This window comes from Asparagus officinalis, chromosome 7, assembly GCF_001876935.1.
Source record: "Asparagus officinalis chromosome 7, Aspof.V1, whole genome shotgun sequence".
Classification (NCBI taxonomy): Eukaryota; Viridiplantae; Streptophyta; class Magnoliopsida; order Asparagales; family Asparagaceae; genus Asparagus; species Asparagus officinalis.
Window position 1 is genome coordinate 25,752,831 of NC_033800.1, and position 26,532 is coordinate 25,779,362.

Consider the following 26,532-nt stretch of genomic DNA (forward strand, 5'->3'; position numbering starts at 1 on the left):
CGGCGGCTCTGATACCATGTAGAAAGAGTAGGGTTTCAAGATTACATTCTCTCATTGAAAGAATGGCTTATATAGCCTTACACCCACATTTACATAAAACCCCTCTAATATTCCCTAATTACATTATCTTTTCAACAGAATAATATATCATGTCTTAGAAAATAAGGCATGAGGAAAACAGTTAAGATTAAAATTTATCAGCGAAACTGTGAAAGTAGCGAACATATGTATTCACTACCTGTCTGTAATATTTCCTAAATTAGTAAATACTTCCTGGTAAGTTTTGAATCCTTTGTGTATAAATTGATTGTCATTAGTGAATTCGGTTTAACAAGTTATGGAGATGTATGTTTTCTTTTTTTTATAATTATCAAGAATGCTTTAGTTTGTAATAGTTTCCTAAGACAATTATGTTTCTGATAACCTAAATATGTCTATAAAATATCATTAACATAGTAAAAGAATGCAAAGAAGCATAACTAATAAAACATATATGACATACTATTTGTTTTTCAATACCTATTACACATTATTATCGTGTAAGAGATTGTTGATCAGAGAATCAATTTTCACTTCTTACTACTCACTAAAATCAGCTGCACTCCCTCACTGGCAATTATTAGCATTTTCGTTATCTTTTAAGTTCATCTGTTGCAGAAGTTAATTTGTGTAAATGAGGTTAGATTAAGAATAACGATAGACTGGATTTCATGAGAATGCTATGTGATCATACACAGAAGTCGGTGCTGTCATAAGTTTTGGCATGCCCGATGATTGATTAATCGGAGTGAGGCACTTCACATGGTCTCATGAGGTTATGGTTCAATAAGCATTGGATGATTAAAAACTCATATTGTGTAATATTGAGAAAGCAAACTTAAAATTTTACTAGCAGGCTAGCTCTGGCCACACTTTGCTTATACCAATATATGGTCCCATATTAAACTTGAAACAATATCTGCGACTGTTGCTAACTCAAGATAGTGATTAGCAGCAGTTTTAATCTAATAATTGATGTATGCACTTGTCCTTTTCCTTTCATTTGAAGAACAACATGCATCTGTAGGGACAACTCTAAATATGCAGTAGCACCCATCACTTATCTCCCTGTTTGATGATTCTTATAGGTCTTAATGCTAAAGGGACAGCGGGCTTAATTTTTGTTGTGAAAATAAATGCTTGTTATCTTTGCTTGCCAAATATATCTTAGTATGGTACAATTTGTTCTGGCCAAAACAACTACTTATTTGACCACTCAATCTGTTTCAACCTGTTTATTGTCCTTCTGTCACTATCAAAGAGCATAATAGAACTAGTCTAACTAAATGAAGAAGATTGCTAGTAATTTATTCTAAAACTTGTACGTAAAGTTCTTACAACTTTCAGAATCTACCTCTGTTTATTTATATTTTATGCCCCTTTTAGAAAAAAGACGGTGGACTTGCTTGAACGTATTTCATAATCCAGTCTCGTAATCTTACCAGCATGTGATATCCCTTAAAAAACAAACAGTTTGATAGATACCTAGGAAAGACTAACAAATTTGAAGGGGAAATTTCATCATGTGAATCTGCAAGAAGTTCTACATTTCAATGAAAGACATGAATCTGCCACAAGATCATGTGTGTCCACGATTTAATCAAAGTTTTCGATCACTTCAGATTTTAATCCTACTTGAAGGAATTCATCGAGGCCTGTATATCTTCCAGTGTTCTTCCTTTGGTTTCTGGCACCATCGTCTTCACAAATACAACAGAAAGACCACAAATGCATGCAAAAATGAAGAATGTACCTACAGAGAGGAGTGAAAAAGAAACAATCTTTAGTAAAAGGAATAACAGATTGCTTTATCTCATAAGTAAGCGACCATCATCACCTGATGAGCTCCAGGACATCATAAAATTGAAGACATATGATAAAACCCAAGAACCAAACCAGTTCATTAACGTCACGAGGCTTCCTGCAGATCCTTTCATGTTGATGGGAAATATCTGAACCAATAATGATATGATCACATTCTTCTCGTTCTTGTCAATGTAAAGTTTTAACTGCGAGATAGACCCCATGCAGAATTGTTGTTTTGAACTTAATATCCCTCTAGTTTTATTATTGCAGATAAACCTCCTGTGTGAATCCTTTTCCAATTCTTTTACCCTCAAGGGGTCTATTTATCAGAAAACATTTTTCTCTTCCTCAAACGGGTAAAAGAGTCCAAAAAAAAAAAAATCCTTAGAGGTCTACCTGCAACAATAAAAGTAGAGGGGCAGTAGGTTCAAGACAAAGGTACTGCAGGGGACCTATCATAAAACTAAAATGACTTGCCTCAGACATAATAACCCATGGTATTGCCCCCATTCCCAGAGAGAAAGAACCTGTAAACACCTGGTTTCAGATAACAGGCACACAGAAAAGTCAGCTTCACTAACCGCGGAAAAAAGTCAGTAAATGCATGAAGAAAATTTACCAGTAAGCCCGTCAAAGCCAGTATCGGTTTCAACTGTGATTGAGAAGAAGCCTGCAAGGCGAATGAGATGCCTACCAACAAAGTGCCCAAGCACGTTCCAGATGATGAAACCTGAAAAGCTTCCAGCATTTTCTTGGAGTCTATTAAACGTATGTTGGTGTTAAAAAAAAAGGTTGGGTTAGTTTTCTTAGTTAGTTTACCAATAAGAGTGGTCTTCTTCCAGATTTATCCATCAGGAAAGCACCGACTGCAGTCATTGGAAACTGAAGAATAGCATACATGGTGGTTCCCAGTTTGCCCGACGAGAAACCTGGTTGACATCCAAGAAAGCTAGAATTACCAACAATTTGAAGGAGTTTGTGAAAATATTGCCTAGCTAGTTTACCTGCTGATACAAATATTTTACTGGCATAGAAGGTAATCCCGTTGACTCCCCCAAATTGCTGAAAAGCCATTAGTCCAACTCCAACCTGTTCTTTTCACCAATAAAATGATTTGAAATGTTGTTAGGAAAAAGAGGTGAATGCTGAAACTTGGGAGTACTTACGATGACAGCACGAAGGTAGCGCCTCTGAAACAAGTCCAACATCCTGCCTTGTGGGAGGCTTTGAAGGGTTTTTGTGAATTCCTGTTATAAAAGATGTAGGGTCAGCTTCATATTGTTCTGTTAATCACAATATTTTGATGTACAAGGTGATTTCTTGGTGCAGAATTTAGTACCTTAATCTCATCAGCCTCTTCAGAAATATCACAACCCTTGCCACGGAGCCTCTGTAATGCCGATACAAACTCATTATCACGACCAGTCTTTGCCTGCATAAGACTTCTTTAGTTTTATTGACACGATAATTCTGTGGATGTTAATTGATAGCTAATGCATAAAAAATTAGCATCAATAACTTTGTGGCACGCCAGTTACCAGCCATCTAGGAGATTCTGGAATGAAAACGAGTCCAACAAGTTGTAATGTACATGGAGCAGCTCCTGCAAAATAAATCTAAATAAATTAACTTCTAGTCTAGTCGTTATAATGAATGTAGTTTGTTGTAAAGCCTTCCGAGAACTTATTTATTAACTACATTGGGATTATTTTCAGTTTGTAATTCCTTATTAGAGAACTTAATTTTCAATTGTTACTTTTCCTGCTAGATGAAGACTTACGAACGGAAGGCTACAGACAAGCTACTTTAAGATTTTCGTTAGATAAGTAACAATATAAATAAATAATCCATGCAATACTGGAACTGAGAGCTATGGATACCTATAAGTGCTAGAGTACGCCAAGGCAATACGTTCCCTAACACATACACAAGAGATACTCCACCACATATCAGTAACTGCATATGATACAAAGAATTCACTTAGGACTCAAGCTGGAAAAAAAAGTTATATAAATTTCTCTTTTTGTGCCTACCTGATTCACTGTTGTAAAACCTCCCCTGAGATCCTTCGTTGTTATTTCTGCTATGTATATTGGCACCTGTTAAGCCGATCCTTAGCATTAGTATTTCTCACTACATGATTAATAATAGCTATAACTGTATACAGATGTTAAGAAAATAATTGATAATGTAACTAAAAATTATATCAATTAGACCTATTCAGGAGCTACAGAAGAGAGTTTGTTGCACCAACCACATATGAAACGAGCCCAATTCCAAATCCAACTGAAAGCCTCCCAAGATTGAGCAACCAAGAATCCTTCATTCAAGCAAGCAAATCATATAACGTAAGGATCATATCCCAGCGCCTAAGAAGTGGCTATAGTTTCTTAATTCTCATATAGATCAATCGAGGACCATCTCCACTATTATGGAAAGAGGAACAATATAATTAGCTGGAAAGTTTCCAATATACAAAGTTTTTTTGTGTTTTTACTAATCTATGTCAAAGATTTGATGTGTATGAGAGGTAATTTTTCACTGTTAACCTTCCCAAATATTATGGCAAGCCATCCCATGATACAGAAGATATCTGATACTGCCATTGCCTGCACACAAAAAGCCAAGTAAGTTGTCGTGAATTGTTGATTTATTGCCTACAACATGAACTAGAATTACTGGAATAGTAATATAAATTGATTTGAAAAATAAAATGCAACAATTCTTACGCGTTTTCTACCAATTATGTCAGCGACACGCCCACTCATTATAGCACCTACCATTGCTCCAATCGTCAATATTGAGCCAAAAACAGAGTACTGCATAGAAAAAAATGAGAAAATTATAAATGTACATTATAAATAGTTAAATAATTTTGCTGCGGTATTGAGTGATACTGTAATGTTGCATGAAGTATAAAAATGAAGATAAATACCTCAGACAAAGAAAGATCAAGATCATGCATGATTCCATCTTGGCTTGGAGAAGAAAATCCTACCTGGAAAAAGAACGTCAACTGTAAGTATAACAATCTTTTTGTTTAACTCTTAGCAACCTTTAACTATGATGACTTTCCGCTAATAAATATTGAATATCAACTCTTCTTTGTATTTTGATCTCACAAATAACTTTTCTTTTTATATTTTTTCAAAAGGATAATGTTCGTTTTAATGTTTCAGACATAATATAATCAGAAGTTCAGGGTAATTGGTTAAGGACGAAGACTCATCAGGGGCACTTCAGTCAAGTGTGTGGTCTATAAACTTGGACTTGAAAATCTCGAGTATTGTTAGGTCAAATATAACTTATGCTAAGAATGATACTCAGTGAGATAAAAGAAGAACAAAAAGAATATCTATGTAGATGATGTTTTCTGTCAAGATATAATGTATGACAATGAAAAAAGGAGACTCTAATAGGTAGCTGCAATTGTTTTGTACCAGATTCTGTTAAGAGTCATTTGTCCATAAAATCACTAACCTACAAGTATGAATTGCAAAATAATTATATAGATTCAGTCATCCCATGTAATTAATGCTGGGTGGGTTAATATAATGTTCAATTCACGCATAATTCTACACCCTAAAGCATATCATGCATATGTCTGGATGCATTCCTTCATTTGTCCTGTCACTCTAAGTTTCAGATTCTCATGAAACTCTGCAAGAATCTCTGGAGCTTGAAATTTTACCGGGGTTTTGCTTTACATCGATGTTAAACATGGTAGGTAGACAAGTATTCAACTTGGCATAATGCTGGCAAAGACACGGATTGGTAGCATTTCAAATACAATTCAATGTAATATTATTAGGAAATTGTTATTTAGCATGTTCACATAGTAATGCACTTGACGAAGTCATTTATGTTTGATCTAATTTAAAACAACGGTTTTAGAGCAAACATCTCAACTAAATAATTCTAAGCTATTTCCCAGGTTTTTGTTTTGAAATTAATTAATCTCTTATCGGATGTGACAAAAACTGTAATAGTAAGAAAATTAAGCTTTAAAGGCAGCTATAAGTTGGATCAAAAGGCAAATAGATCACACTGCTGACAATGCTTATAAATGAAGTAATTATTATGAAACTCCCTTGAGGTTTGACAGTTTGTTATGAAAATCCCAACCTTTTTTTTAATTATAAAACGCCCTGCTGTTAGAAAAAAATATTAAAACTCATTTATATTCAAAAACTACCTCTTCTATCTCTTACCATACATTCCCTAAAGATTAGATATTAAAAATTACACCAAATAGATGCTAAAATCAACGGGTTGAAAATATTACCTTAGTCTTCTGTTAATTTTATTTTCTTTGTTATATGGTTGTAGTTACTTAGGTTTGATATGAAAAAGGGGAGCTAGGTTTGGCAATAGTCCGAGAAAGAAGAGAAGCAATATTGAGGGGTGTTCTAGAGAAAATTGTAGAAATTAAATGGGTTTTGATTTTTTTTTTTAACAGGGGTGCTGTCAAGGAAAAATAACGTTAAGAGGTTTCATAATAAATAGTGAAACGTAAAGGGGGTTTCATAATTGTTACCCTATAAATAATGAAAGCAGCACGACTCAGAATCATCATAAATCTAATCCTCGTTACAATTTAAAATAAATTCTTAAAACTAAGAATTTGTTTCGAAAAAAAAGGTTTTATATATTGGTCCCTTACATCTTTAATATTTTAAATTACTCAGCCTAATCAATTAAATTTCTATTAAATCCTTCAAACCTTAGAAGTCATTCCAAATTGGTGCATGTAGCTAAGCTACCAATTGATTTGAGAGGAGTATTCTATTTAACTAAATTTTTTTCATGGATTTTCAGTGGTACTCAACCGTTTTAGTTATTCCAAGCTCAGAAATATTTCTTATAACAATGTAATATTAAAAAAAACTAAGGGTAATATTGACCATAGAAAGATTTTTCTGAACTCGTACTTTTAAAGTTTTCATAGTGTTTTTTTTGTGAATTATGAAATTTAGGGGATTTTTATAATTTTTTAAACTTTTAGGCCTTTTCTACATATTACAAATTGTTTATAGACTATTTATAATTCTTATGCTTTTAATTTACTAATTAATTTGAAATTCTCAGTGTGTTTTTTATAAGTTTTGAATTTTAATGTTTTGTTTGTAATTTTTAAAACTTTAAAGGTATTTTCTATAAATTATATATTATGTAAGGGATATTCGTAATTCCTATATTTTTAATGTACTGTTAGGTTGGAAATTATTAGGATTTTTGTAAATTTTACAATTTGAGGGTTTTATTTTGCAATTTGTAAAAAGTTCAGAGTGTGTATTGCAAGTTCTATAAATTTTTGGGGGTTGTTTGTGTTATTTGTAGGTTTTTATTGTGTTTATAGGTTTGAAAATTTTAAGGTTTTTTGTATAAATTTTAAATTGTTAGGGGTGTTTTTGTAATTTTTAAAACTTGCAAGATATTTTCTCTAAAGTCAAAAAACTTTCGGTTTTCATCTAGCATATGTTTTTTAGATTTCTCACTGAACTGAAATAACTGAAATTTGTAATTTTCAAGACGCTTTAATAAACTTTTGAATTTATAGGGGTGTTTTTGCAATTTAAAAAACTTAGAGAATATTTTTTACAAAGTCCAAAAACTTTTAGATGCTGGCTAGCATATATTTTTTAGATTTTTCTACGAACTGAAATAATTAAATGATTTGAATTATATGAAACGTAACTCTTTTATCCAATAACATTTTAAGTCTTATTATGAATAGAATAAATCATTTAGTTACCAAATCAAAGAAGATAGGATAATTAAAATAAATTAGGATAGCAATGTAATATTTAAAAAATTAAGGGTAATATTGATCATAAACAGATTTTCCAGCTCGTACTTTTAAAGGGTGTATAGTGTATGACTAGTTAAGCTTTGAGGTACTCAATAGCAATTTCAATAACTCGGGGGAACAATTCATAATATTAAAGACCTCAGCTACCAATATTGAGGAGGGAAAAAAGCTGCTTTAGGAATTGCGGTTAGCCGTAGTCTGGTAACTTTGTACAATACTGGTAGTTTGAGGGCACTTTGCCAAAAAGCACCGAGATGACGTACGGAAGTACCCCAAGAATTGGCCGCGAAGTCGGTGAGGGGTTTAACGAAATTTATTCTTTTATTCATGAATAAAAAAGGGAGGGAAAATAGTACCGAGATCCCAAATTCGAAGGAGCCAGCGACGGCGACCATGGTGCTCATCACCACCATCCATATCGACGGCGACGGCGACGGCGATGAAACCAGAGGCCTCTGCATCTCCTCGTCTCTGGTCGCTTTCTCCATCGCTAGAGAGAGAGAGAGAGAGGGTCCAAGAGTCGGGGGTGGCGGGTTCAATGCTTCAGCTGCACCCAGATCGGGATCAAAGCAGGTACCTTTATTATAACCTCAAACGCCACAACTTTAGAGAGCTGGCGACAAATGTGACAGCATTAATTTTGTTTCCTTTCGGGGTAAAAAAATTCAATCAATGATTTGATCCTTTCTCTTCTTTGTCTCTTGTTGGAATTTTCAAATCCTTCCTCTTTTTTACTGGTTCTCCCTGCTTGCTGTTATATTACGGGATCTCTATTCTCGTCCGTAGATCAAGATCTATGCTTGCTATTCCCTTGTCATAATCATTAGAAGATGATTGATAGATAACTAGGGCAGTTTCAAACAGGCTGATATCAGTAGCTTTCTGTAATTAAAATCTTGGTGAAATTAAGCTTCGTTTTTAATTTTTATGGCGCCGGCTTTGACACTGATTTCATTACTTCCTCTAATACCAGTGTGTTTTGGAAGTTATTTTTCTGATGTTGATGTTTTCTGTCATTTCACAATTGCGAACGAGACTGGTGCAATGAGGTTATACAGTGCGATCATGCGCGAGTCCACAAGTCTAGTGAGCCTCAAGGATCATATCACATGTCAGATTTACAGCTTTTATTCAAATTAGCAAAAGATTGATTTATACATGCCATCCTTTCCTTTTTCGTCCTGAACGAGACGCGATCGGGATGAAAAACATCACATTCCTGTTGCGTGTACGTAGCATGTTATATGCATTTACATGAATATGTTCTCTTTTTCCGGAGAAAAGGCCGGAGCCTGAAATTTATTGATAGAATATCTAATATATACAGAGATGAGTTCACACGAGGATGGAGGATGAGAAAAAACTAGAAGTTCACTTAGATCTTCCAGTTTTACACAGATATGCATGAATTATGTTTTCAGTAGAGTCGCAAATGTAGAGTTTATTTGGGTGCTCCCTTGAACTAATTTCTTGTGTGCCATAAAGTTCCGTATCTTTACTTCTTGCATGTATACATGACAGAATTAGATTAAACATAGGAACATGTGGAAAATCTCTATAAATTGGAGGTAATGTGTATCACTTGCTGTTTGCTACTCGCATTCTTACACTAAACAACACGCTCTATAGAACTCATTCCGGCGTTTATGCATGTCATCCTTGCACAGAGCCCATACTCATCTCTTGTGGCAATGGCCGAGGAGACTGAAAATTCCTGGGTATCAAATTCGCTCCAATAAATGATCAAATTTCAAGCTATCAAATTCCCTCCAATAAATGATTAATCTGAGTTTTATCGGGCTTCCTTCTTGTTCAGTGATGCTTGAATTTCTTCTAGCGTTTTGCCCTTTGTTTCTGGTACTACTCTTGCTACAAATAGAACTGTTATTGCAGAAGCAGCCGAGAAGAGAAAAAAGGTACCTGAAATAGAAACAGAAATAGATGACAATTTCAGTTTTGAACATTGCAGCTTATCAGAATTTGTATTCTGGCAACTTAACAATACAAACTACTAGGAAATATTAGCATAGGAAACTTTAGGCTGGAGCAAAGAGAATAATGGCAAGTTTGCCACCAATACACTCCTTACAATCTTATGGCTAAAAACTCTGTAAATAGATGTATGCCTTCACAAATTGCCTATCATAAACAGCAAATTTACAATATGATTTTACCTGAAGGGCTCCAGCTCATAAGAAAATTGAAGGCGTAGGTCATCAACCAGGAACCAAACCAGCTAATTAGAGTCGCTAAGCTTCCAGCAATTCCTTTAATATTGATGTGGAATATCTGCCATCAACAGATTGATATAGACGTTAATCATATTGGCCTACTTTTTATCAAAGAAGGTTTGCCCTACTTTTAACAAAGAAAGTTCCTGTCAAATATGAAAATTGGTCAAGTTAATTTTTCGCACCTCTGACATCATTACCCATGGAACAGGTCCCATTCCTATTGAGAATGACCCACTATACACCTGTTTCATAAATGATATCAGAAAGGAGGATTCTGTTATGAACCTGACAAGCATAGTTCTTTGTATTGTGTATTTAGAACTTTGATATTTTCCTAAAGAAGAAAACATGGTATAACTTACCAAGATACCTGAAAGAGCAAGCGAAGGAACCCACTCCAAAAAAAATTCATGGCCCTGTTACAGAATTAGATAGATACCTTTGTTTTACATCTAGAATCACTGGTAACGTATCTTTAAACGTGCAGTTAAATGTTAAGTGCCTTAGAATTACCTTCAAGTAGAATGATATGCCTGTAAGGAAGCAACCTACAAATGTTCCCGATGCTGAAACCTGAGACATAAGAACCTCACTCCTGTTAACCAGTGTTTTATATCACATTAGTTTGGCAATAAAATGCTCACTAGTCTCCTACCATTAGAAGAGGCCGTCTTCCACTCTTGTCCATTAGAATAGCACCCGCTGCTGTAATGGGTACCTGTTAAAGGAAGTAGATTTATGATTTTATCCGTAAAAACTTCTGATATAATTAATCTAACATGATGAAGTGAGAGGAGTTCTAACCTGTATACAGCCAATTAAAATGTTTCCAAGGTTGCCTGAAGCAAAGCCTGCAGAAACAAAGGTCTCACTTGCATAGAATCCAATTGCATTTACTCCTCCAAGTTGTTGAAGCATCATTAGGCCAAATGCTACCTGTGCATGGAAATTCCTTCCATCAATACTTTTCTTTTGCTAAAAATATATGATAAATACTGATTCATCTACATTCAGTAAGAAATAGCAGTAGAAAGGTTTCCTACAATAACTGAATGGATGTATCCGCTCTGGAATAGGTCTTGAACTTTAGCCTTGGGAAGGCTCTGAAGAGTTTCTATGTATTCCTGTCAAGAAAATTAGCTTCTTGTTACCCTTTCATTCTGTTACAATTGAAAGTATTGACGACTACAACGAGTAGTTTCTGGTTATGATTAGTTACTTCAATTTCTGCTGCTTCTCTAGAGACATCAGCATTCTCTCCACGTAGTTTTTGTAATGCTACTTCATACTCTTTTTGGTTCCCCATCCTTGCCTGAACAATTTTTACACATTCATGGTGTCAGTATTGTTCACGTTTAATTATTTAGACACAGAGCTTTATGCTCTATCAAGTAGAAATATGCATAAGGTTCTAATGCATACATACAAAAAGGCACGTGCACATATCTGAAGTCAAGAATGCACACAAACATCTCATGTATCAATGCAAAGGTCACTTCATGAGGACACCAACTTGAGACTCCACAAAATTAGTAATGATAAAGCAACACCTACACCAAAAAATAATTTTTTTGACATTTCTCATCCATGTCTATTGACTAAATAATGCAAAGTTTCTGATTTCTAGTTTGGCCTTACGAATTGAAAATTCAGAAACTTAATGGGATAAGCATATGAAATATCTATCTGAAAATGTTTACATACTTGAGCACTTTATGTTAATTTGTGAAACTGTTGTATCTTTGACTGTGTAGGTTATGAATAAAATGCTGAAAAAGGGATTAGAGATGGGCAAAAAGGTGGGATGGTGGGAATATAGAACATGAAGAAGGTTCTGAAGTTTTTCGAAAGTTCAAGATGACAACCAAAATATTTAATCCTTAACTTTGATCTCCTGTTATGCAATTGGAATGAAAGAGTTCAGGTCCTGATCCACTAGATCAAAATTATATTCATTCGCAGAATTTCTCTTACCAGCCATCTTGGAGACTCTGGAATGAGAAAGAGGCCTGCAAGGAGACTAAAGCATGGAAGGAGTCCTGCATGACAGGAAACAACTTGTAAGTTTCTTCACATAGAGTTCATATATATTTTTGTATTTGCTACAGTTCTTTTTATTGCATGATTATTCTACTATTTGACAAATATATGTCTATAAATATTTAAAAAAGCTTTACCAATGGCTGCTAGGATGCGCCAGTTAACAAATGTACCGATTATAAAAGCAGTTGAACCACCAGCACAGATCAAAAGCTGCTTAGATTAGCAAACACCTTTCTTAGCCAATTATGCTTGTTAATTGGAATCTACTTGAAATCCAAAAGGAAAAGGCTTTCTACTAGCTACTGACCTGGTTCAAAGTAGTAAGCGCTCCTCGTAGATTCTTAGGTGCGATCTCAGCAATGAAGACTGGCACCTATGAAATAGTAATAACTGTGAGGAACATTAACCAAACCTGAGCATCTCCAACAGCTTCTCCAAAATTTTCTCCAAAATGGGGAAGCAAAAGTCATATTTTTTAACTAATTTTTACACCAACTCCAACAGCTTCCCCATTTTGAAGAATCCCTTTTTTCTTCCAAAAATTTGGAGAATGCTGCAGATTTGGGGAAGCTTCCCCATTTTTTCTCCTCCATCCCTATTTTGGGGAATGAGATGGGGAATCTGTTGGACCAAAAACCTAACTAAACTCTCCAAATGGAGAAATGGGGAAGCTGTTGGAGATGCTCAACAATGTAACTGTTTGTATTTGGGAGTTAATGTCAGAGTGCAATTTTGCTTGGAAAAGCAGTACAACCGAAAGAGATATGTTAGTTTTTCAAAGATATATGTTTATTCAAGGATTGTTCGACTTGTACCACATAAGAGAGGACTCCAAGACCATAACCAGTGGAGAGTCTCCCAAAGTAAAGCATTAAAGCATCCTGTTTATGATGAAAGTATGAAAATCATAAGTAGAGAGCTTAACTGAGTTAGAACATATCCCAGCATAAGAAATCTACTAGGTGAGGTCATTAACCTTTGCAAAGTAAATAACGAGCCATCCTATAATGCATACAGTAGCTGATACTCTCATTGCCTGCTCCAGATTTCCAAAAGTTGTATTTTTATGATAAAGAAATAGACAAACTGACATCATGATGGCTAGTAAAAGTTGGTGTTGAAATTGATTGAGGAATGAGGACAATGATGGCAAGGGATGCAGAATGAAGAGCCAAAGAGGTCATGAGAAGGAGGAAGCTGAAGCTGGAAAAAATTGCCTAGGTTAACCTAGGAAATAGGTTGTAACAGGAAGTTAACAAGCTTTAAGCACCAGATTTCTTTTTTACTAGGAAAGATTGATGAATATGGAGCCAATAGGGATCGATGATAATGGTTGCAGTTATTAAGAAGAAAATAAGTAGGATCATGCCGGTTTAATTTTATGTTTCTTACTCCTTTGCGACCGAAAAAATCAGCAATACGCCCACTAGTGATCGCACCGATCATGGCACCAACAGTCAATACAGAGCCAAAGACTGCATACTGAAAAATTGGCATGGAATGAATGTATTTAAAGAAATATCACAAACTTAACAATTAGGAAGGCCCTATAGGTAAATTTTGTATTTGAATTTAAGGTCCAGCAAAAGTTTGATCATGTGGATTAGAAAGCTCTAGGCAAAAAAAACTCAGGACTAATGAACATCATAGAACAATATATAGAAACTTACTCATGCAAAAAGTAGTAAAATTTAAAATATATATCATTGACAGTAATATATATACATATAACATATGTTTATATATACACACACACCGACACATATATATATATACATATATACATGTGTGTGTATAATATATTATATATGTGTATGTGTGTGTGTGTGTGTGATGTAATATATCTATGATATGTATCTGTGTGGTGTTTGTTATATATATTATATTATATATATATATATATATATATTATATATATAATATATAATATATATATATATATATATATATATATATATATATATATAGCAGAGAGAGAGAGAAGAGAGAGGTAACTTATGTCAACTTAAGTGGACAAGAGGACTTTGTCCATCAAAGTTTCTATCCACTCATATATATATATATATAAAGTCTCTTCATATCTTGCCATGGTCCCTAGGAATCATCAATGGATAAAACTTTGGTGGATGCGTCCACTTAAGTTGACATAAGAATTTTTATATATAATAATATTATATATATATATATATAGAGTAAAACTTCCTATCAACTTAAGTGGACGTCCACTTAAGTTTCTTATCCATGATGATTACTTGATTGAGCTACATTATAGATGATCGCCCTCGTTAACTTGACTACATATTCTAAAACCCTAACACACCAAATTTGCGGGTGAACCTGTCGCTGTTTGACCCTCCGTCGAGCCATGTAAAAAGTTCTATTCATTCGAAACCGTTAAAATTTGATACGAGTGGATGAAGGGCTCAAACCACAACAGGTTACCCCAAATTTGATGTGTTGGGCGTTTTAAGATTATGTAGATTAAGTTTAAGCGGAGCGGATCATCTATAATGTAGCTCAATCAAGTAATCATCAATGGATAAGAAACTTAGTGGACGTCCACTTAAGTTGATAGGCAGTTTTTACTCTATATATATATATATATATATATATATATATATATATATTCTCACTATTCTTTGTCTGTAATGTTACCTAAATTAATGAATGCGTCTTGGTTAAGTTTTTGTTGTTTTCTTCCAATTTTTGAACTGTTTCTGCATAAATTGGTGGTCATCAGTGATTTGGGTTGAACAAAGTTATGGAGATTTAAGTTTTCCTTTTGCTAATTATTAAGAGTTCTTTATTTTTGTAATGGTTTTCAAAGACGATTGTTTTTCTGGAGCCTTAGTAGGTTTATATCATAGTGAAAAAATGCAGAGATACATAATTAACGAAACATATATGACATGTCAGTACCTATAACATAAAAGTATCGGGGAAGGGGTTAACTAATCACTAATTCATAATTTATTTGGTTAAAAGTTGATTCCATACCCTTCAGTACCATTTTTGCTTCTTATTATTTACTACATTCAGTTAAAGTCTAACTGGCGATAATAAACATTTTTGGTATCTGTGAACTTTATCAATTACAAGTTATTTTGTTTTCTAATGAGGGCAAGAATAATAATAGACTGCATTTCATGTGAATCTTAAGTGATCATACGCAGAAGTCAGTGTTTTCATAATGTTTGGCATGCCTAATGATTGATCAATCAGAGTGAGACACTTCACATGGACACATGAGGTTATGGTTTAGCTGGCTCTGCTACACTTCGCTTATACCAGTATATTGTCCCAAATTAAATTTAAAGCAATATCTGTGACTACTGCTACCTCAAGACAGTCATTAATCTAATAATTGATGTATGCACTTGTCATTTTCCTTTTATTTAAAGACAACATGCATCTATAAAAACAACTTTAATATGCAGTAGTTCCCATCGCTGATTTCTCTGTTTGATAGTTCTTATGAGTCCCTATCTTAAAGGGAGAGAGGCCTAATTTTTGTTATGGAAATAAATGCTTGGTATCTTCTCTTGCCAAATATATGTCTTAATACGGTACATTGTTCTGGCCATACTCCGGTTATCTTTGCAGTAATACCAAAACAACTACTTGATCACCCAATCTCAAATGCTTCAACATGTTTATTGTCGTTTTGCGATTTTCAAAGAGCATAATATTAGAATTAGTCTAACTAAAATTTAGGTGATTTTCTGATATCAAAACTATTTTTGTTCAGAAACTACAAATAGTTCTACACATCATTGCAACTACTTCTAGGTTCATTGCCTACCAAAAACTTGTGCTTGTTTGTATTTCAGAATAGTCCAGGTATAAGTTGAAAGGTATAAAGGGGGTGTACATATTAGTTTTATATCCAAAAAGGCTATTTTAAAATATCCTCACCATCCTTTATGTTACAGGATAGAAAACTCTCCAAAATATGTGAAGGGTATTTTCCCGTATTAGTGTAAGTTATTTGGCATCTTGCAAGTTATCAAATATGCCATTCGTATCATATATTGATCTTCTTATAAACAAAACAATTAGTTATATGTCATCAAAAGTTTTCATTCCGCATTTTTACTGTTGGTAAGTAACAGAACCTGAATAGGAACAGAAAGGTGCACAATAATGACTTCGGAATATACAATAAGTTTTGTGTAAGGTTAGTAGGTATCTTTCTAATTTGTTAGGTAGTGCTTAATGCTACCGTGGGGTTTGTTGTCTAATGCATAATGCAGCTAGGTTATTTATATCTGATCGCTTTTTAAGTCCCAATGAGGAGTCAAACTTTTGATAGTAACAAAATTAGAAATCTTTACAGCCTTTCAAGTGTAACATAACTACTAACTACGAAAATTTATATTCACAAAAATATCATCCTCTCTCTCCTCAGGAAACAAAAATACCTCTGCAAGAGTCAGGCCGATGTCAGTCCTGATCCCTGATTGAGTCGGTGCAGAATAACCCACCTGCACATTATCACCCATAACTGATGATTGCTGTATAAAAATAAACTTTGCAGGATGGCAATAAATATGGAAGATTACTTACACAGAGTCCAAATTCGAAGGAACCGTAGACTGCCATGGCCGTACTAAGCAAAACCATCCGCAACGAATCTTCGCCATTTGACGAAGACTCTTCACTACCGCTAGCGACATCCTTCTGCTTTACAAGAGGCTCAGCTAAGTCATTCTCCTCCACGTTTATTCCCCTCTCAATATCTTCCTTAATAGCCATTGTTAGAAAAAAATAATAATCTATACAGTTAAGAGTTAGAGAGAGAGAGAAAGAGGGATGTGAAGAAAGAGGAGTAATTATTCTTCTCTTCACGACGAACCAAATCAAATTGATGGGTATTTATAGTGAGAAAGTAGGAAGAGTTGGATGTACGCGAGCCAAGGTTTCATGTGGACTAGTAGCTGTCGATGGGCCCCGAACCAACTCAGTCATGAGAAATATCTCATATGGTTATACAGGCGGTTTGCATTTCACAAATGCTTTTAGGGGGTGTTTGTTTCAAATCCTATAATTTAGAATATGGATTTCATCATGTGATTTAAATTCCATAGGTTTTCTGTTATGGATTGGGATTTCTAAAATGTTGTTTGTTTCATTAATATTTTGGGATTTGGAATACTACAACTTATAATATTTTGTTTGTTTCAAGCTCAAATTGTAGCATTACCAAATGTCAAAATTTTGTAATATGATGAATATGCTATCTTGGTAAGGTTACCTCCCACAAAAAGACAAAATTGAGTTTTGCCAAATCCTCTCCAATTGAGAGGTAAGCACACCAATTTATGAGATTTGTCAAAATCCTCTTCAATTAAAAGGATTTGGAAAATTCTAAAAATTAGGCACTTTTTGCACTTTTGGGATTCAATATTCTAAATTTTTTCTTAAAACAAACACTATATATAGAATTCCAAAATACAAAAAAACTCAATTTTTGATTCCAAAACTTGTAATCCATACCAAATATCAAAAATTTTGGTGAAACAAACACCCCCTTAAGTCGTACCTTATCACAACTACCATTATGAAAGGTCAGTTCGCCAAAGTGAAGATAGACTAGTTCAATTCCAAATTGTGACCGGTTTAGTCTCAAGATTTTGCCTGATAAAAGCAATTTAGTTCTGGTCTAGTTATTTGCGAAAGAGAGCCGGCCGAGACTGAATATGGTTATGTTCTGCTAAACCAGTTAAAAGGGGAGTTGCCTGAGACACCCTAAAAAGATTAGTACTGTTTACCGTAATCCTCTATTGTTCATTGAACAATTACAATTTATTTTAAAATTTAATACTTATCATATCGTGGGGTGACACTCATTTTCATCTTCTCACTTAAGAACGATAGTAAATGTATATTGAATAAATAGACGATTAAGATTAAACATAGCAATATCGTTCCTTTATTTGATAGGGAAAATAAAAATAAAAATCTCAATCATTAGTCCCTTTGTACACGAAATGGCCCACGCTATTTCAATATTGCCGTAGGCAGCAAATATCCACGTAATAGAGACAAAAAGAGAGATGTTTGTTCGTGTTTAAGTCAAAGACAGAATCATGGCAGCTAAAAAATAGATGATTGATTACGTTGATCTTAGTCAGCTTTTGATTTTTAAAATTGAGTGTGTAGTTTCGGGCTAGGATTGGGGACTAAAAGTTTGGTTTCCTTAGTATCCATATTGATAAAGTAAGAGAGAGAGTCTTGGGTAAATTTCTTTTAAGTTGAATATTGAGTGTGTACATATATTTGTACAAGTAGAGGAATGTGAGGTGTGTTCTCACAACCAATGTGCGACTAAAAACCCACTACTAACACTATTATCAACAGCCCCCTTCAAACTCATGTTGGATCAAACAAAATGAGTTTGCATACAAAAACTGGAAACAATGAACAGGTAAGATCTTTATGAAGAAATCTGCAAGCTCGTCGGCGGATGACACATGATGAAGCAGAATTGTCTTATCCTTGATAACTTGTTGTCGGATAAAATAAGCGTCAATCTCAATGTGTTTGGTCCTCTCATGAAATACTGGATTATTAGCAATCTGGATGGCACTCTTATTATCACAGTATAAAGGAGTAGGAGTTGAAACAGAAATACCGAAATCACTGAGAAAACGACGAAGATGAATAATCTCTTTAGCTATTGTGGACATTGCACGATACTCTGTTTCGGTGTTGGAAAGAGAAACAACATCTTGTTTCTTACTTCGCCAGGAAATTAGGGAATCACCAAGAAATATACAATAACCTGTGGTAGATTTTCTGGTAGTGAGATCACCAGCCCAATCAGCATCAAAATATGCATAAAGCTCTAACTTGGATGTAGCAGGAAACGGAAGAGAGCGAGTGCTAGTACCCCGGAGATACCGAAGAATCTGTAATAATGCAGTATAGTGTACAGAACGTGGGGCACTAACAAGTTGACTGACAATGCCAACAACATGAGAGATATTTGGTCGATAGATGCACAGATAGACCAACTGACTAACAAGATGTCGATATCGGGTAGGATCGGATAGAGGCTCACCATTAGTAGAGCGAAGTTTGACATTCTGTTAGAATGGAGTATCGATAGTTGCATCGTTGGTTAGCTCAGCTCGATCTAGAATATTCGAGAGATACTTCTGTTGAGACAGTAGTACACCCCGCGGGCCTTGAGAAATTTTTAGATCAAGAAAATACCGAAGAGATCCAAGATCCTTCATGTGGAACTGTTGTTGCAACTGAGATTTTGCGTAATGTATACCAGCCACATCATCACCTGTAATGATCATATCATTTACATAGATTAGTAATAAAACTGTGCCACACGATGTAGTGCGAACAAACAGATAAGCATCTTGATGACTTTCCATAAAGCCCGTCTTGAGCACGACATCGTGAAAACACTCAAACCAAGCATGGGGTGCTTGCTTGAGACCATAAACAACACGACGAAGTAGACATACATGTCCCAGAGGAATATTAGACCCTGGAGACGGTTGCATATATATTGTCTCAGATAAAGAGCTATGGAAAAAAGTATTTTTAACATCCATCTGGTATAAGGGCCAACGATGAGCAGCATCGATCGCAAGAAGAGTATGAACGGTGGGCATCTGAGCAACAGGAGCAAAGGTCTCCTCATAATCAATACCTTGGCATACCGTGCATGCATGACATGTGGGCGTTTGCCTCGACGAAGAGCAAGAGGAACCTCAGGCGGGGGAGATGCTGGCGCAGGGGCATGGAGGTCAACAGTATTTTTTGGAGTGGGTGTCGTTTCTATGGGATAGGGATCAGATGGTGGAAGAGAAGGCTCGGGTGAGGGAGAGTCAACAGAAGGAGATGGAGAGATTTCAGGGAGATCTCGAAAGGAGAAAGGAAGTGAGTGATACAGTTGGCGAAGAAGCACGATCAGTAGTGTGTGTTTGGAGTAAAATTCCTGGTTTCTCAATGTGATATTTGTATTAATTTAAATGTGTTATTACAAATCCTTTTAAGAAATTCAGAAAGAATACAACAGAAGCAAAGGGTCGGCCCTTCTTGTTTAATGCGGGTTCTTTCGGTAGCGGTAGGATGCCTCCCTCAAATGCTTGCGTCGAGCTTGCTTCCCTTGGACGATATGATCGACGTTGCGGTTTGAAGCTTTAATGTCTGCAGAAGCTTCGGTTATGATCGAGTTTGGGAGTTTGGATACCAAGGCCCAAGTGTCTGGAAAGAGGGTCTGACAGAGAAGGCCTCGAACGAGTGAGCAGCTGGGAAAGCTCCGAATTTCCAATCTGTGAAGCCGATGAACTCCGAGCCTTTGCCTCTCAACCAGCCAGCCAGCCTCCAACCTCAGCTGACCAACCAATGCCGAACAACTAATGCCGAACAACTGATGCCGAACCCCTTTTAACGTTGGCCAAAGGGGCCTTCTTATAAGCCAAGCAAGGCATGGGCCTTTTCTTAATTCGTGGGATTTGACCGCTGTGAGGCGGGGGGCATGCTTGATTATGGCCTAAGTGTGAGTAGGCGGGCCTACTCTCACAAGCAAAAGATCAGGCGAGAGCATTTGTAGGCAAGCTCCATGACTGGGCGTGGGATGTGACCACTGAAGAGAGGGCCATACCACAACTTATCATAGCCTAGGGTGTAGGATATGTAGGCCTATTCTCATAGGCAAGTGGCCAGACGGGCGAGCTCAATGGCTTTCAGGCGAGCTTTTGTGGGAAGTGACCACTTGGGGTCCGCCAGTCGCTTCAGTTTGTAGGCATTGATGCATGTGCATAGGGCATGGTTGATCCCTCAACTTGTAGGATACGACCATGATGTGACTATTCCTATGTCCCAAGTGTCTTGGCGGGTGAGCTCAATGGCCTTCCTCTGGAATTGAGGTTCAGGCGAGCTGGGGGGTGGCCGAACTTTGATCGCCAGGCGGGCTCTAGAATCGAGACGTCGTTAGGCGAACTCAAGAAGTCGGGCGAGCTCAAGGGCCTGGCGGGCTCTGGAACCGAGGTGAGTTTGGCCTTATTAGGCGGGCTTGGCTTCACCAGGCAAGCTCTAGGCTTGGTTAGGAGAGTTTAAATGCCAGGCCCCCCTTTTGTTGGGCTCGAGGAAGCCTAGAATAGGCTAGACTTGGTGTTGACATGGTAGGGACATGTCAAACACTTTGATGGGATGTGTCCTGAGGATGGTTCCTTGTTCCACATGCCTCCCCTTAGCCTATGCGAGAGATGATCCAAGTGGGCCCTGACTTGCGATAGGGAGCCAGGAGGATGTCGACTGAATGAGTTTGTCAGTCGACTGGACTCACGCCCGCAACCATGTCATAAACCACCATTGAGTCTGCAATGAGTCGTCGATCCTCTTAGGCAATTTTTTTTACTGCCTACAGTGTGGAGGAAAGAAGCACGATCAGTAGTATGGAGGAAATTGAAATCATCGGAAGCAGAATAAAATAGAGTATCCTTTTCCAACTAAACGTGTCGAGATATATGAACTCGATGAGATGCGGGATCATAACAACGATAACATCGATGTTCCGAACTAATTCCTAAATAGACACAGAGAATAGCTCTGGGAGACAATTTATCACGTTCGTGAGATGGCAGAAGAACGAAACAGCGACAATAAAAAACGTGGACCAGATCATAACGGGGAGGATGAGTATAAACACGACTATGAGGAGTAGCACCGGAAAGAGAGCTAGATGGAGTGATATTAATGGCATGAGTAGTAGTGAGAATGGCCTCAGCCCAGAAATGACGAGGAACAGAGTAAGAAATGAGCATGGATCGAGCGGTATCGAGAATATGACGATGTTTGCGTTCAGCAATACCATTTTTCTCATGAGTGTAGGGACATGACTGTTGAAATATAGTCCCATGAGAGGACATGATAGAGCGCATGATAGAGGATAGGTACTCTTTGGCACAGTCAGAACGAAAAACTTTAATACGAGCTTGCCATTTAGTGAAGATCATCGCAGTGAAGACTTGATAAGCAGCAAGTACGTTAGAGCGATTTTTAAGTAGGTAGACTCATGTATAACGAGAGAAATCATCGATAAAACCAACATAATATAAGTAACCAGATGAAGAAGGCAGAGGAGCTGGCCCCAGATATCAGAATGGACCAAATCAAATAAGAAAGTGGAAACAGATGTACTGGTTAGAAACGGTAGAGCAGTGAATTTAGCCAATTTACAATCAATACATGACTCAATATGAGAACGAGAGGATACGGGACCAAATACTCCGGACTGGATAAGACTTTCCAGCCTTTTATGAGATACATGTTCAAGTCGTCTATGCCACAAATCTGCGGAAAGCAAGGTAGAGGATTTTGGACTTACAGAAGTAACAAGAGAACGTGGACGTATGGACTCTGGAAGGTGAATATATTCTAGAAAATACAGTTTGTGTCTCCTCCGATCGGCCCCAACAGTCTTGCCTGTCTGTGGATCCTGCACAATACAAGTATCAGAAGAAAATGAGACAAGTAGGTCATCCATACATAAGGAACTAACAGAAATTAAATTCAAATACAACTTAAGAGCCACATAGACTGGGCTAAGAGTTAGACGACCAGATGAGTCAGTTTGTGGGGTGATAGAATCATACTAAGTGATAGACAAATGTTATCCAGCAGCTGTGTAGATAGGGGGAAGAGAAGAGGAAGTAAAGACAGAAGATAAGAGGGAGACATTACGAGTCATATAAAAGGAACAGCCAGAGTCAAAAATCTAAAGATCATTCATATCAGAGACCGAAGGGTTGGCTGAAGAACCAGCAAGACGCGTACCAGAGAGTTGTGCAGTAGATGTAGAGGCTCTATGCTGAAGAGCATTAATTTGATGGCGAATATTAGAGAGTTGTGCAGCGGATGAAGATGTGATATGCCGAAGAGCCACAATTTGACGACTAATATTTGCAATAACTTGAAGAGCCTCAATTTGACGGCGAATATCAGAGAGTTTTGCAGCATATGGAGAGGTGGTATGTTGAAGAATCGTAATTTGACGGCTAATATCTGCAATAGCTTGAATGGTAGGATTTGAAGTGGTAGATTACATAACATTGACTGGTAATCCTGGTGCACTAGAGGATCGGGACTGAGGGGATCGCTGACTACGACCAGTTCCTGAGGAACATAACTTAGGATGAAGCTGGAAACATGTCTCAAAGCGGTGTCTCTCCTTCTTGCAATAGGTACAAAAGAGCTTAGACCGAGCCTGAGAAGCAGGTGCCAATGAAGAGGTCATAATAGCAACAATTCAAAGTTCAAGATAATAATCCTTGAACGAAACAAGAATGTTTAAAGGAGAACCCGAAGGTTAGTGTAGAAACCTGAAGGTTAAAATGTAAGAAACCGAAGGTTAAATTTGAACCCCGAAGGTTATACATGACTGTCAAATCTGAGAAAAAAAAAGCAACCAGCAACCAAAGTGGCCCGAAGATCGGTCGGATTTGATGCTCTCACCGGAGACCTACAACAGATTAATACCGATGTTAAGACGTTGAGACGTCGAAATGGATTGAAACGGCGATGTCGTTACTGACAGTGAAACGGCAATGCCGTTTGTTTGAGGTTGAGAGACGGCTTGAAACGGCGATGCCGTTGATTTGAGACCGAGAGACGGTCTTAAAACGGAGACGTCGTAAATTTGAGACCAAGAGATGATCTTGAAACGGTGATGCCGTAAATTTAAGATCGAGAAACGATCTAGAATACGAGAACGCGAAACGCGTTAAGAGGCCGCAAAGCGGCAATGCCAAAAATTTGGTAAAGGAACGTAAAAAAAGGTGTTAAGCGGCTGTAGGAAATAAAAATTGCCTTTAATCCTTATCAGAGAAGTTCAGAACAAAACTGCTAAAACCTCGCCCCGAAATAGCAGAAAAAGGGGAAAACGCAGATATCTCCCAAACCGTAAGGAATTTGGCGAAACGGAGGAAGCGAACCGAAGCCTTTGGCTGGGTTCGGATGGCTCCATCCCGTCGAGATAGGCGATTTTCATATATAATTCGTCCAATTCCGACTTACGGTTTGAAAGTTACGGCCTATTCTTCGATCCATGCTATAGAGCTCGCCTAACGGCTTAAGGATCGCCTGCAGACCCAGGTTCGTTTGCAGTCCCCAGCTTCGCCTGCAGTTGCAAATCCCCCTGCAGACCCAAGTCTGCCTGCAGTCGCAAATCCGCCTGCAGACCCAAGTCTGCCTGCAGTCTCAAATCCGCCTGCAGACCCAAGTCTGCCTGCAATCCCCAGCTCTGCCTGCAGTCTCAAATCTGCCTGCAGACCCCAAGTCTGCCTGCAATCCCCAAGTCTGCCTGCAGTCTCAAATCCGCCTGCAGACCCCAAGTCTGCCTGTAATCCCCAGCTCTGCCTGCAGTCCCAAGCTCGCGAGGACAAACCTCACTTATTTTCCGTGATGTGAGGGTAGGGGGGGCACAATACTCCAGGCCCGTCAGAGGGCCGTCCACAGTACGAATGAGCGAACAGGCGCCGAAACAACCTACACTCTCATAAATGCAGCTTACCTCACTTGTCCAAGCAGAAGGGAGGGCCGCCGGCGCTCAGTGAGTTGGCCATATCCACTCGAGTACCTGACAGCCGCTGTCACGCATACGAGGAGGGGCTTTCCCATTCCTAAGTGACGTGATGTAAAACATGACTCCTCGAATGACCGCTCCTGTTGCAGGTGAACAGCAGGATATCTCTGAACGACGTGTGGTCACATCCCATAATTCAAGGAGCAGTCAAGCTGTCTCCCTCACGTGGTCAAATCCCATGAATCAAGGGATGGCCCATGTTATCCCTTGCCTATTAAACCCATCTTCAGCCAGCATGAAGGGGGGATTTTGGCTGTTGCATATTCTGCTAGCTAATCTCCCAAAGGTTGAACCTGGACCTTTGCCAAAGGCTCCCTCATTTGAGAACCGAAGCTCCGGCTCCAGCAGCAACTTCGATCGGATCGTCCAAGGGAAGCAGACTCGGCACGAGCACCGAGCGAGGCGTCCTATCGCCACCGAGGAACCCACGTTAAACTAGGAGGGCTTTCCCTCCGCTTCTGTTGTAAACATTTGATTATTAGTTTGTAATAAGCTTTCTTATCAATACAAACGAAGTTCTCTGTTTCCGGGAGATCAAAATTTACACCCTACAGCGGCTGCAAAGCAGCAAGGCCAATGTTTGACAAAAGAACGCAGAAGCGTTAAAAAAATTATTGGAAGGAAAATAATAACTCTAGCTCTAATACGATGATAAAGTAAGAGAGAGAGAGTATTGGGTAAATTTCCCTTAAGTTAAATATTGAGTGTGCACTTATATTTATATAAGTAGATGAGGGTGAGGTGTTCTCATAACCAATGAGGGACTAAAACTCCACTACTAACACTATTATCAACACATATTATTGCACTTGCATATAAATCAGTTCTGATATGAGATGAGAATGCAACTTAAATTTGATTAAAAGTTTTATATATTTTACGTGTATTCAACTGAACATGTATGTCTACATGTTAAGGTGAGTGATACATTTAAAATATTTTACCCAGCAAAAAGTTATCATGTATTGCATCATAAATATTTTACCCAACCCACACTCTCTAAATATTTTTATTTTTATTTTTTATTTTTTTATTAAAAAGCCTTATAAATTAATAATGTTGGATATAGTTTACAGTAATAATTTATTTTTAATAATTTATTTGGAAAAAAATAATAACATTAGAAAGGTATCGACGAGAGCTTTAAAATGAACTTAATATAAATAATACAATACAACATATTAAAAAAATAAAATTTGAAATAACATTGACAAAGCATACATCGATAGAACAAGGAAGCAAACATAAACCTCTAATACAACATATCATAGGTCGCAAACATAAACCTCAAACATAAAATATGATAACAGACAATTAAAATTCTGACAGGTCATTATCGTTATAACCAGTTCCATCACGATCTCTCGATGAACCCACATATTCATTTCTTCCTACAGAACCAGCTTCTCCCGCAAGCTGAGAAAATCCTCATTAATCTCCAAAGGGAAATCCATATTTGTTTTCTCCTCCTACAACTCCTCTAAGATGCTCAGAAAATCCTCTTGGCCCCCTGGAGGAAAATCCATAGTCTGAATGATGGAGCTCTATATTCCTTTCTATTAATAATTTCTTATTTTTTTGTTGATAGTAAGCACTTTCACTTTGATCGACGATATTACTTAGATCAATCAACATAATTTGTATATCCTCACTTTCACGTTGAAGAGCTAATTGTTGGTCACGTTGTTCTACTTCTTTAGCTCGTAATTATAATTTTATTTTTTTTTATTTTCAAGTTTTATTATCATCAATCGCTCTATTTTTTTCCTGCTCATTTCACGTTTAGCATCCATCTCTTGCATACTCTTAATAATTCTCTCCTCAGAACTAAACTCCACCAACTTTTTTCTCTTTGCCTTCTCCTTCTTTCTTCCAACAGGCCGACTTGCTGGTTAGTCCGTGGGAGACTGGTCATCACTCATGTTCATAAAACTTTCGCTCTCCGTGTTGAGATCCATAACGTCCTCTGTTGCATTAGTCCGACTTTG

General features: G+C 37.1%; 2 protein-coding genes across 3 annotated transcripts; both read right to left on the bottom strand.

Moving 5' to 3' along the window:
- LOC109848367 (sugar transporter ERD6-like 5) lies at positions 1,522-8,247 on the bottom strand. Of its 2 annotated transcripts, XM_020417823.1 has the most exons (16): positions 8,014-8,239; positions 4,781-4,843; positions 4,575-4,664; positions 4,395-4,454; positions 4,100-4,165; positions 3,879-3,944; positions 3,726-3,801; positions 3,384-3,448; positions 3,185-3,277; positions 3,012-3,092; positions 2,850-2,934; positions 2,665-2,774; positions 2,465-2,575; positions 2,323-2,382; positions 1,877-1,991; positions 1,522-1,792 (listed from the first exon to the last, which is right to left on the bottom strand). In XM_020417823.1, exons 1-16 carry the CDS (start codon positions 8,143-8,145, stop codon positions 1,671-1,673), a joined length of 1,395 nt encoding a protein of 464 aa, XP_020273412.1. In that variant the 5' UTR covers positions 8,146-8,239; the 3' UTR covers positions 1,522-1,670. The 2 variants fall into 2 exon arrangements, 1 of the variants encoding a protein (XP_020273412.1); XR_002248777.1 differs by lacking the exons at positions 1,522-1,792; positions 1,877-1,991 and having other exon boundaries at positions 2,465-2,583; positions 8,014-8,247.
- Positions 9,082-17,049, bottom strand: LOC109848366 (sugar transporter ERD6-like 16). Its single transcript, XM_020417822.1, has 17 exons — positions 16,501-17,049; positions 16,356-16,418; positions 13,327-13,416; positions 12,911-12,970; positions 12,750-12,815; positions 12,242-12,307; positions 12,069-12,144; positions 11,866-11,930; positions 11,111-11,203; positions 10,935-11,015; positions 10,696-10,827; positions 10,547-10,609; positions 10,405-10,464; positions 10,254-10,307; positions 10,074-10,133; positions 9,832-9,946; positions 9,082-9,577 (listed from the first exon to the last, which is right to left on the bottom strand). Exons 1-17 carry the CDS (start codon positions 16,687-16,689, stop codon positions 9,450-9,452), a joined length of 1,461 nt encoding a protein of 486 aa, XP_020273411.1. The 5' UTR covers positions 16,690-17,049; the 3' UTR covers positions 9,082-9,449.